A 12,414-nucleotide genomic window follows, 5' to 3' on the forward strand; every position below is an offset into this window, starting at 1 on the left:
TCCCATCAGAGCTCATCTTAAAACCTACAATCAAAATCTTGTTTCACAACCAGAGGCATGATCCAAAGTTTGGGAAGCTGTTTTAGTATATAAAAACACAGCTAGTTTAACACTAAAATACACACAAGGAGCATCATAGCATTGTTACTGACAGCACCACCTGGATTTTTGTTAAAGAATCATTACTATTTATTCATTACCTTTCAAGAATGTCAGCTTTCTTTTCTGTTTAGGTGTCCTTCAATTTGAATTTTGTTTGACTATTAAAATCATACCAACACATTAGGGTGCATGACAGAGAACAACATTGAGAGGCCAACACAGGCACAGTCATAATCTAGCTAAGTCAAAAGATTTCTAAAAATGATGAGTCTTAATAGGTCCTTCAAGTTTGATGTGATCTTTAAATGGCTGTGACAGGAGGTAGATGAATTAAGAATGCTTTCTTTAAAAGTAATACTTGATATTAAACATCCCTATTGCTTCTTCAGTAGCTGCATAGCAAATTCTACTTTTATGTCTGCAGATGACTAAATACCATGTATTCATGCCTTGGAAACTCTAAATGCCTGGTAGAAAAGAACCAATGTCCATAAGGCAAAATAAGCTTCTACTTTGGCTCATCGGACTTCATTCCTGATGAAGGGTTTATGCTCGAAACATTGATTCTCTTGATCGTCAGATGCTGCCTGACCAGCTGTGCTTTTCCAGCACCACACTCTTCGACTTGTCCATTGACAAAAGCAAAGCCCAAAGAGTCTCTTGTTACCTCTGGACCAGGATACCAAGGTTCAAATCTCACGTGCTCCAGAGGTATGTAATAACATCTCCGAATAGGTTGGTTAGAAAATATTCAAAAGTCAAAACCTGATTTTTTTTTCCCCAGAATGTGTTAATACATATTCCAGAATATGTACCTAAAGATAAAGAAATGAAAACTTTTCTATGCATGGAATAAAGGGCAACATTCAGGATCGGATGCTTTTCAAAGTATTTTAAAAACTGGACATTACAACTTGGTTCAACTTGATTTGTAAAGTGAAATCAGATTTTATTTCCACTGTTGCATATTTAAAAATCATGGAACTTGAAAGATTAAAAATTTTTATTCTTTTAATACATCAGCCTCATCACAAGTTAACTTCCCATTCTTTAGACTAACATTTCAAAACAAAATTATTTCAGATCAGACAGTCATTTTTAAATTGAACATTTAATTAAACCCATCAAGAAGCAATTTCTATAATTTATAACTTATTTCGATATTTTGCTATTTTAGGCTTAAGTTCACTATCTGTTCAACAATTCAAAGAATCATAATAACCACGCTGCAAATTGGCTTGTGATTCTGTATTCAAAAAATGGCAGTTTAATGTCACATAAGTATTCCAATAACTTTACACATCAACCTTTCTAGATTTAAATGCTAGATAGAAACAAAATTCAAATTGCCTTTTCAGCTATGAAGAGCCACATTTAGTACATAGATATCAGATTAATATTGGGCTACAACTACATCATGAGAATTTGCTTGCTTGAGGTGGAGGTCCCAGAAATCCTCCTGCCTGTTTGGTAGCAGCACGTGACGGAGCAAGACCCAGTAGTTTCTGAATATTCTATAGGGAAAGAAAAACAATAGAAACAAGAATATAGTTTGAAATCAAGTCTAGTAATAAGATTGAACACAACTTAGTTAAAAAATCTTTCTCAGCACTGTTAATTAAGGATTTCATCAGTACAGTCGTTAGAAATTATCTTAGTTCAAAAAAGCAAGATATAGCATTAGGTTTGGTAGAGATGAGAAATAAAAACAAATAGGATCAGTACAGCCCAAGGACAGGCCCTTCAGCCCAAGATGCCGTGCTGAACATGATGCCAAATGAAACTAGTCCCTTCTGCCTGCCCTTGGTCCAAATCCCTCCATTCCATACATATTCATGCGTTTATCTAAAGGAGTCTTAAATGCCCTCATTGTATCTGCATTCCAGACTCCTACCACTCACTGTCCTTGCCTGTTTCAAGAGGTCCAACATCATTCCAGTGCCTAAGAAGGCTCATGCAGTACGTGTCAATGACTACCTCCCAGTAGCCCTAACGTTAGTGGTTATGAAGTATCTTGAAAGGCTGGTCATAGCATTAATCAACTCCAGCCTCCCCACTACTCTTGACCCATTCTAGTTTGCCTATTGGACCAAAAGATCCATGTCAGATGCCATATCACTTGCCCTTCACTCCTCTCTAGGACATCTTGACACCAAGAACAGCTATGTAAGAATCCTACTCATTGACTACAGTTCAGCCTTCAACACTATTATCCCCTCGAGACAGATTACTAAACTTAGTGATCTCAGACTAAGCCTCACTCTCTGCAAGTGGATCCTCAGTTTCCTGACCCACAGGCCACAATCAGTGAAGATTGGGGACAATATTTCATCGTCACTAACACTCAACAATGAAGCCCCCCAGGGGTGTGTACTCTGCCCCCTACTGTACTCACTGTATACCCATGCCTGCAGCGCCAAATACCAGACTAATGCCATTTATAGGTTTGCTGATGAAACCACCACAGTTGGTCAAATCTCAGATGGCGACAAAACAGACTACTGACGGAAGATGGAAGACCTGGAAATTGGTGCACTGAGAACAACCTAGCTGTCAATCCCAGTAAAACCTAGGAACTCATTATTGACTTTCGGCGGCATGTTACTCATGCCTCCCTACATATTAACAGCACAGAGGTGGAACGAGTGGAGTGTGCCAAGCTCCTGGGAGGGGTCATCTACAACAAGCTTTCTTGGATTCTTCATGCACTGGTTACAAAGGCCAAACAATGTCTCTTCTTCCTCAGACAGCTGAGGAAATGTGGCTTGACAGCAAATACGCTTGCCAACTTTTATAGGTGTGCCAGCGAGAGCATTCTGTCTGGATGTATCACTATCTGGTATGACAATTGCAACATTCAAGATCAGAGACGGTTACAGAGAGTGGTGAACTCGGCTTGGACAATCACAAAAGCCAACCTCCAATCCATAGAATCCATCTACCAGGTCCACTGTCAAGGAAAGTCCGCCAGCATTCTTAAAGATCCATCTCACTCTGGCAATGTTTTCTACAACCTCTACCATCGAGGAAAAGGTACAGAAGCCTGAACACACGCACCAACCGGTTTTGTAACGTTTCTACCCTACTGTTGTTAGAATACTGAATGGACTCACAAATTCTTAATATTCACCTGTACTTGTGTTTTTGCCGTTGTTTACCTATTATTTACTTATCGATGCTACTTAACTCTGTGATCTTCCTGTGTTGCTTGCAAGATAAAGTTTTCCACTGTGCCTTGGCACACGTGACAATAAATTCAATTCAATTCAAAAACTTGCCCCTCACGTTTCCTTTAAACACACTGACTTGGTTCCCATTTACCATCCTGAGAAAAAGAACAGGAAATGACATCACCACAGGAAATGACGTCAAGGAAACTTATGCTACCAGTGCTTCGTCCAGAGGTTCACTGATTATGTTAACTAGTATGGTGACGAAACATCTGAAAACAAACCTTCCAGCTCAGCGAGCAAATCTACAGTACAATACAGTAAAATGGCCATTTTCCGGTATGCCATCATTCTGAATTTTCATGCAATCTGCAGTCAGAAAGCAACTCCCCCACTACAGCATGTGGTATCCCCCCATAAAGTCCAAGTTTCAAAAGGGGAATTCAGTATTGTGATCGCCTGAAGACCTTACCAAGGGATAGCAATCGACTTATAAGAATGAGTGTAAATTTCCTTTTTCTGAGAACTGATTGCCTCTTTCTCACCCTTTTGATCAAAACCTCATTGATGGTATTTATGAGCAGTCGTGGCCACTTAGTTTCAAAAAAGCATGGTCACTTTATGGCAGCGCCGAGTCGTGTTCTACCAGCTGCCAATTCTTATGCAACTTGTATATTCAGACAACCAGCACTCTCATCCCTGTGCCTGCCATACACTGGGCAGATTATTCAGTGAGAATTGTTTAGGGTAGTGCTTAAACTCAATGTGGAGTAAAACGCAAAGCTAATCATTTTTCCACTGAAAACATCAAGGAAGATCAATTTGAATTAATAAATATCAAAACTTGAAAAAACTTTATCCACAAAAAATGTGAAATAAGATTTCTGCATCAGGAAACACCAGTCACAAGGAAAAATATACACATGCACACAAACCGCATGTAAACACAGGAAACATGAAGGAACTCTAAGTTGGAATTTATACTTCTTCCATCTCTTCCAAGGTGGCAAGCAAAATGTATTTGTCACCTCAATTTTAAAATTAAAACAAAACTCAACAAATCAAGTAAGACTCTTAACCATGCATATACAAACCAATTCCACTCAACATTATTAAATAGAGAAACAACAGGAAGCAAGTTGAAAAACAAATCTGTTTCACTTAGGTTGTCACTTACTTTGTTTAAAATTGAAAACACAAACATTTACATCACAAAATAAACACCAGCTATGTTCAAGCGAAGTTGATCCAGTTTGATAATACATAGGTAAACCAGAAAGATACATTGTGAAATGAAATTAGCTTTTAAACCATTTGTGGTGGGATTAAGACAGACATAATCCAATACCACATATCAACTAGTTTGCACAGGAACGTAGTGAATTTTGTCAGGCTAATGCAGTGTTGGTTTGAACTGAACGACATTGGCTTGAATCCATATCACAGTGTACTATTACTTGTCATGATTTCCTTCCATATCGATTTTTATCAGCCAAAAAGTTAATTATTGTTAATAGAGGCTTTCAACTTTGAAGTCAGCTAAAGAAAGATTAGTCTTTGCCCATATATATTTATAAGGTTAGAGATTAATAGTGAGTTTTGATTCTATTTTCACTTCAAGTTTGACCTGGCAGTCTTTGCTCTGAGTAAGTATTGTATTGGACAACTACATTTCTTTCCACGCCTCTTCCTCCTCTGCACTCTCCATGCTGTACTACAACAGTTTATTCCATTTATTCAATGGAATGATAGATGCTTACCTGACGAATGGACATGGTACATAAAATGTATAAGAAAATGAAAGAACAGTCGGTATAATCTTCTCCGAGAAGGTTGCGATGGGACAATCCCTGGATGTATGACAAAGGCACAAATGGGAGCTTAGCTACTACTCGTCCATCAAATCTGGAAAAAGAAACAACCCAAAATTATTCAAAAATAAAACAAAAAACTGATGATGCTAGAGTTCTAAAGAAGAATCACTGTATTTGAAACATTAATGCTGTTTTCTCTGCATAGGTGCTGTCAGACCTGCGGAGTTTTTCCAGCAATTCCCGTTGTTGTTCATTATAACTTACAGAAAACAGCTCATGGCAGAAATGTAAAAGTTAATGCACCTTGAATGATCTGAAAATCAGAAGATTCTATTGTACAGTACAACTGTCATGGTCCATTTCTTAAATAATAAAATAATGAAAAGAATGTGAATTTTAAGGAAGCTCAGATGACTCCTTTAACCACAAGGCAAAAACAACTGGTTTGCTAACTTTGAAACCTGTAGAATAATATAGTTCCATCATTTCTTTTTTCGGATGACCTATTATGGGTGGAATTAAATGAAAGTAAGTTACTGTACATTAAAAACAAAGTGAGCACAAAATTTAAACAACGTAATTGAAGGTATAAAGGAATTATTTGTTCCAGTTCATGGTACTAAAGAGTGAAAAATTATCAAAATACTAAAACATAAAAACAAAAATACTGTATTCTGGGGCTATTAAAGTGAATGATTTGAGTTCAGGTCCATGAACTAAGCAAACCAAATCAACAATTGCCCACTGAAGTTTATTTTTTAAAAACTGAAGGTGTCTACAAATGTTTAGAAGCTGTAATATTCAAACAATAGTGTCTTAAGGAGTAACATGCATATGTGTGTGCTTGCATACTGTGTACATGCGAATACATGCACGTGCATGAGTATGTTGTTTACGTGAGCATTAGTGTGTGCTTGCGTTTTTTTTGGAGGGGTGGGAAGAAAAAGAAATGGGAGGGTTGATCTGACAACTTTCAGACAATGCCATTGAACACACTGAACAGTGTTCAAAGATTGTTTGCCAAATATTCCAAGTAGTCAGATTGGGAAAAAAGGAAATAAAATAAAATCTGAAAATAGATAGATAGTCAATTAATAATGTTTCGATCACTTGTGATGTAATAATTATTCTGACAACTTGTTTGTCATTTAAAGGTGATCATTTTTTGGAATGCTCAGTTGAGAAGGTCATCGGGGTCTCTCTTCCCTCCATTACAGACATTTACACCCAAGCTGCATCCGAAAGGCTAAGAGCCATTATGGAAGACCCCATGCACCCCTCGCTCAAACTCTTCTCCTTCCTGCCATCTGGCAGAAGATGCTGGAGCATTCGGTCTCTCACGGCCAGACTGTGCAACTGTTTCTTCCCCCAAGCCAGCAGGCTCCTTAAACACAGTATGATTGGACTCTTTCCCATCTGAAATTCTATGCACAACTTTGAATTGCTGAGGAACAGTCTCATTTTTACTGCATCAGTTGTATACGGAAGAAATGACAAATAAAAGCTAGTCTATTCTGCTGCAAGTCAAGGCTATACCTGAACAAGGACAAAGACTTCTACAGGCATATCAGTAGAAGAATAGCATGGGCCATCATGAGACCCATTAGAGACCAAAAAAGGGGAAATTATGCATAGAGGAAGTGGATATGGTCAAGATGCTAAAAGTGTAGTTTGCATCTGCCTTCACCAAAGTGATGTTTTTCAAGTCATAGTGAGAGATAAGGTAGAGGAGACCTGGATGGACTAATAAAAATGAAGAGGAGGATTCAATAGTCAAATTGTTTTTAAAAGTTGGTAAGTCACCAGGACGAAGTGGGTTTCAATGGAGGATGCTGAGGGAAGTAGGATTTATGAAGATTGTTCCAGTCATGAGGAACGTCAATTGGTTTTATGGATTGGATAAACTGGGGTTATTTTCCAGAAAGAAAGATGGTTAAAAGGAGTAGCTGTTTTCAAAATCATGGGATACCTTGACAGGAAACTTCACATGTGGAAGGGTCAAAAACCTAGTGGATACTGACATAGGATGCTTGGCAAGAGAGCGAACAGCAACTTGAGTTTTATTTTTGAAAAAGGGGAATGGTTAGCACGTAGAATATACTGCCTGAGAATGTGGTGGAGGAAGATGGAATTGTGGCTTTCAAAATGGAATTAAATACGTACATAAGGAGAAATCACATTTCAGAGTTACAGAGAAAGGGAGTGAATCTAACTTAGTTGCCCTTTCAGAAAAATCTATGGAGAATGGGATAGTCTTAGTGAATCTTATATAAAACAACATTGCAAAGTTAACATCAGATGGCTCACAATAAAAACTTTAAACCAGATCCTCCAACAGCCGTTTCATAAAGTAATTCTTTGTGTGGAACTAACTCTTAAAGACCAAGAATATCTATTTTTCTAATCCCAGTTTTTAAGTGAATTGATATTATTACTGCACTTGGGAAAACAGGGCAAAATTCAGTCGGGGTTTCTAGACTATTCAATGATTACTGCGAAAAAAACCCAGCAGCCACAGTCATCTCAGATGACAGGACTTCCATGGCGATATAAACAATAATGAAACTATACTCCAGCAATGAAAGATATTAAACCCAAATAAAAATAACTCCATCCCAAAGTATATAATGCCTTGCTGCAGACTGAAAGAAAAAGGCTTCATAAATTTTACATTCTTTTACTTACACTGTAGTGCTCTCCTCTTAGTCACTGGCCATTATTAAATCAGAATGTGATGAGAGAAACAAAGAACAGAGACAAATTGGAAATGAAATAGTAAAGTACTCATCTATCATGTGCAGCACATAAAACACAAAGAAAAAAGGCTTTTATAATGGGATAACATTTTGCCACTAAGACAAATTCTGAATATTTAACATTAAGAGAACATTTGATAGACGTCAGAAAGACAGAATAAATAAAAAGAAACTGAATTAAAATGCATTGCTCAATAAAATGGTGGATACTGATTCAACTGTAGCCTTCAAAGTGGAACTGAATAATGACTTCAAGGTGGAAAATTGCAGGGGAAAGAGCATAAGAGTGAGACTAACTGGCTCACCCTTCAAAAGAGCTGACACAGATTGAATGTGTCAAATGAGTAATTTCAGCATGATACCTATTCTATGCTATTAACATTCTACAAAGTTTGGATATCTAAAACAAATAAGTTTGAAGGGAAACCCATAATCAAATACTGAACACTTTATAAAACACATTTATTCCCAAATTTCCTGGAACCAAATCTCATCTGGGCATTAAATAGCATTTTATATTTTATAGATTTTTCTCATACACATTTCTTCTGTACTTATTAGTACAATCTGTTGTTCAGATGTCTCCATCTTACTTCCTACTCAATTAATTTCTAGCAAATACAGTTTTCTTTGTAAAGTTGAGTTCATATCACTCAAACATCACAACATCAGAATAGCTAAAGTAAAAGATACTTAAAAGGTATAGTTTTCAAATCATATTCCATAGAATTCATTTGTAAGGACAGGCATATTGCAATGACATGCTAGCCTATTAACAAATCACATAGGTTTTGGTTACTTTTTAATATATATATTATGGGATGTGAGTGCCACTGGCTCAGCCAAGACTTATTGCCCTCAAGGAAGTGGTGGTGAGCTACCTTTTTGAATGACTGCAGTCCATGTGGTGTAAGGACACCCTAGTGCTAATAGCAAGATTTTGACCTAGTGATAGATGAGGAACAACAATATAGTTCCAAGTCAGGATGGTGTGTAACTTGCAGGGGAGCTTGCATATGGTAGTGTTCTTATGCATCTCCTGCCTTGCCCTTCTAGATGCAGAAGTCATGGAGAATTGCAATGCATTTTGTAGATGATTCACACTGCTGCCACTGTGCACTGGTAGTGAAGGGTAAATGGAGTGCCAATCAAGCAGGCTGTTTTGTTTAGGATGCTATTGAGCTTTGAGTGCAATGGAGATGCACCCATCCATGCATTGACAGTATTCCAAGACAGTCCAAAAGGCCTGAGCACTACAGAATTTGCAAAGCACAAGTGATGAGACAAGATACAATTGCATGCTGCAGAATTCCCAGCATCTGGCATACTCTTGTAGCCTTAGAATTTACGTCTGGCCCAATTCACCTTCTGTGTAATGGTAAGTCCTACGATGTGTGAAGTGATGGTAATACTATTGAATGTCAAAGGAGAGATTGCTAGATCCTCTCTGACCTTATGACAATAGACAATAGGTGCAGGAGTAGGCCATTCTGCCCTTCGAGCCTGCACCACCGTTCAATATGATCATGGCTGACAGAAAGTAGATAATTAATAAAGCAGCTAGGATAGGTGTGTCAGAAACCACAGCAATCATTCTGCGTGCTAGGTATATCCCCAACTAGTCTAAGAGTTTTTGCTGATTCCCACTGACTCCAGTTTTGCTAGGACTCCATGCTTGGTTAAACGTTACCTTGATGTCAAAAGCAGTCAGTCAGTCATTCTTGACTTCAGGTCTTTTGTCCAGGTTTACACCAAGGCTGTAATGTGGTCAGGAGATAAGTGGCTCTTACAGATCCCAGAGTGAGTGTCAGTGAGCATGTTATTATTGAGCAAGTGTCACTTGATAACACTATGACATCGTCTATCACTTTGCTGATGATTGAGAATAGACCAATGGAACAGCAATTAGCTGGGATGCATTTGTTCTGCTTCATGTGGACAGGATTTTTCAATTTCCACATAAGTACCAGTGTTGGAGTTGTATCAGGATTAGGGGCATGGCTAGTTTTGAGCGTAGTCTTCAATTCTGTTGCTGGAGTTTTGCCAGGGTAATCGCCTTTGCAGTGTTCAATGTCTCCAACTGTTTCTTAATATCCCGTGCATGAATTCAACTGTCAGACAGGGGACCTCAGGAGGTGGTCACAATATCCATTCAGCACTTCTGGATAAAGATGGTGTCAAAGACTTCGGGTTTACTTTTTCCACTGATGTGCTGGACTCTCCTGTCACTGAGGATGGGGCTATTTCTTCCAGTGAGTTGTTTAGTTGACACTGATGTGGCAAGGCTGCTGAGCTTCAAGCTAAGTGATTCCCACAGCTAATGAATACATCTATCCCACATGTTATTTGGAACACAAACAGTCTTATGCTGGAGCTTTAACAAACTGACACCTCGTTTTTAGGGTATGCCAGGTGCTGTTTCTGGCATGCCCTCTCTCACTCTTGATCACACCAAAGTTGAACTCCTGGCTTGATGGCAATGGTAAATGACGATGAAAGTCACAATGTTACAAGTTGAGGTTGTTTACAATCCTGCTGATCACTCCTATCAGTACTCTCACGAAAATATGCATTTGTAACAGAGTTTAGTGAGCATGAAGTCCGGTATATTTTTTCATTATTGGTTCCCTCGCCTCCAGCTGCCAGACTGAGTCTACTGCAATGTCCTTTAGAACTCAGTTAGTAGTGACACCAAGACACTTTCAGTGACAGACACTGAAGTGCTCTACTCAGTAAATTTTATTCCCTTGCCAACCTCAGTGCTATTCACAATCACAAACAGACCAGAAGTGTACAAGCCTCAACTTTTGCAGCACACTTTGGAAATGTCAATTACACAATGTGCATACATTTCTGTCCTCTGTTACTAGATCTTAGTATTAGTTGGGTTTTATATAGAGAGTGACAGAAGTCCTCTAGATTTTTCCAAAACCTCTGGGACAATAAAACTCATTCGTGAAAGATCAACAAAAATGAAGAGAAACATCAATTAAATTTATTTCCCTCAGCTTAATGAACTAGGTTACCAAAACTCAAGGAGCATTTTTGCCCAATAATTCAAAGTGTGAACATCAGTTGTGAACAAGGACAAATGGCCTTTTCTTTTAATCAGATTTAATGTTAAAGATTAATTAATTGGGTCGTAAATGTTTTTGACAGCATGATACCAGGGATACATGTACAATTTAATTGCATACTTAGCATTTAAAGACATATAACAAAGAAGACAACCATTTAACCCAGCTGTTCCAGCAATTCTAACCTTTTAGCTCCTCTCCCCTACTTTTCCCCACAGCCCTGCAATGGTCTTCCTGTGAAGCATTTAGCCAATGCACTTTTGATTACATTAGCAATGCTATTGGAAGCAAATTCAAACCATAATGCACATTTTAAACAAAAAATATAAATTTGGCTTTGATTGTTTTGCTAATTGCTTTAAATTTGTGTCCTGGAAAAATATAGGCACTGAGGGAGAATCCTCAAGGAAATAGTCATATGAGTCATTCTTATATTCTCTATATATATATATTTGACCTTGTATTACATTTAGATTGATTAGAAACCACCAGCTCCCATTATACTGGTCTTATGCAACAAATGGCAAACAGTATTTGCCAAGACCAGTAGCTGACAGCACTTGTTCAAAAAAAAAAGCAGCATTCACAACCACTGATCTTTGATGTTCTGGTAAATGTGCTGATTCAGATTGGGTGCTCATTGCTAACATCCAATATTATTTAACACTCTGGTTATACATACAAACAATCCATGACTGGACAAGAGTAACTCCAACAGCACTCAACAAGCCATCCAGGAAAAAACAGGGCACAAAGTGGCAGCAATATGTATGTACCATCAACTGGATGTACTGCAACAACTTATCTAGGCTCCTTCAAAAGCAACTTTTAAATGTGCAATCTCTACTCACAATGTGCAATCTCTACTCCCAGAGGAGCATGAGCAGTAAGTAGATGCATGGAAACACCACCAAGGTTTTCTCAAAAGGCACACACCATCCTGCCTTAGAACTCAATTGCCATTCCTTCATTTTTGCTCAGACAGAATCCTGAACTCCTTACCTAACAGCACTATGAATGTTCCCACACGTTCTCGGGTCAATGAATTCAATACACGGAGTGACATCGAACAATTCTTCCGCCGCCTTCGCCTCCGTGCCTTCTTCTTCAATCAAGACTCTCGCCCACCCTCTGACGACCCCTTCTCCCACCTCCAACACACCCCGTCCACCTGGACACCCCGTGCTGGCCTCCTACCTGCCCCCGACCTCTTCATAGCAAACTGCCGCCGCGATATTAACCGCCATCTGAACTCCCACACCCCTCCCACCCACTCCAACCTCTCACCCTCGGAACGCACAGCCCTCCACTCCCTCCGTTCCAACCCCAAACTCACCATCAAGGGAGGCGCAGTAGTAGTTTGGCGCACTGACCTTTACACCGCTGAGGCCAAACGCCAGCTCGCAGATACCTCCTCCTACCGTCCCCTTGACCATGACCCCACCCCTCACCACCAAACCATCATCTCCCAGACCATCCATAACCTCATCACCTC

General features: G+C 38.9%; 1 protein-coding gene across 1 annotated transcript in view; it reads right to left on the reverse strand.

Annotated features, from left to right (window-relative positions):
• Positions 1–1,020: 1,020 nt before the first annotated feature.
• tmco1 (transmembrane and coiled-coil domains 1) overlaps positions 1,021–12,414 on the reverse strand; it is a 27,674-nt gene continuing 16,280 nt past the window's right edge. Inside the window, exons 6-7 of the mRNA XM_043699855.1 lie at positions 5,033–5,177; positions 1,021–1,616 (exon numbers count right to left, since the gene is read on the reverse strand). Of these exons, the coding sequence (XP_043555790.1) occupies positions 1,518–1,616; positions 5,033–5,177 (244 nt within the window). The 3' untranslated portion in view covers positions 1,021–1,517. The remainder of the gene's footprint in view (positions 1,617–5,032; positions 5,178–12,414) is intronic.

The sequence above is a fragment of the Chiloscyllium plagiosum genome, chromosome 11 (genome assembly GCF_004010195.1).
Source record: "Chiloscyllium plagiosum isolate BGI_BamShark_2017 chromosome 11, ASM401019v2, whole genome shotgun sequence".
Classification (NCBI taxonomy): Eukaryota; Metazoa; Chordata; class Chondrichthyes; order Orectolobiformes; family Hemiscylliidae; genus Chiloscyllium; species Chiloscyllium plagiosum.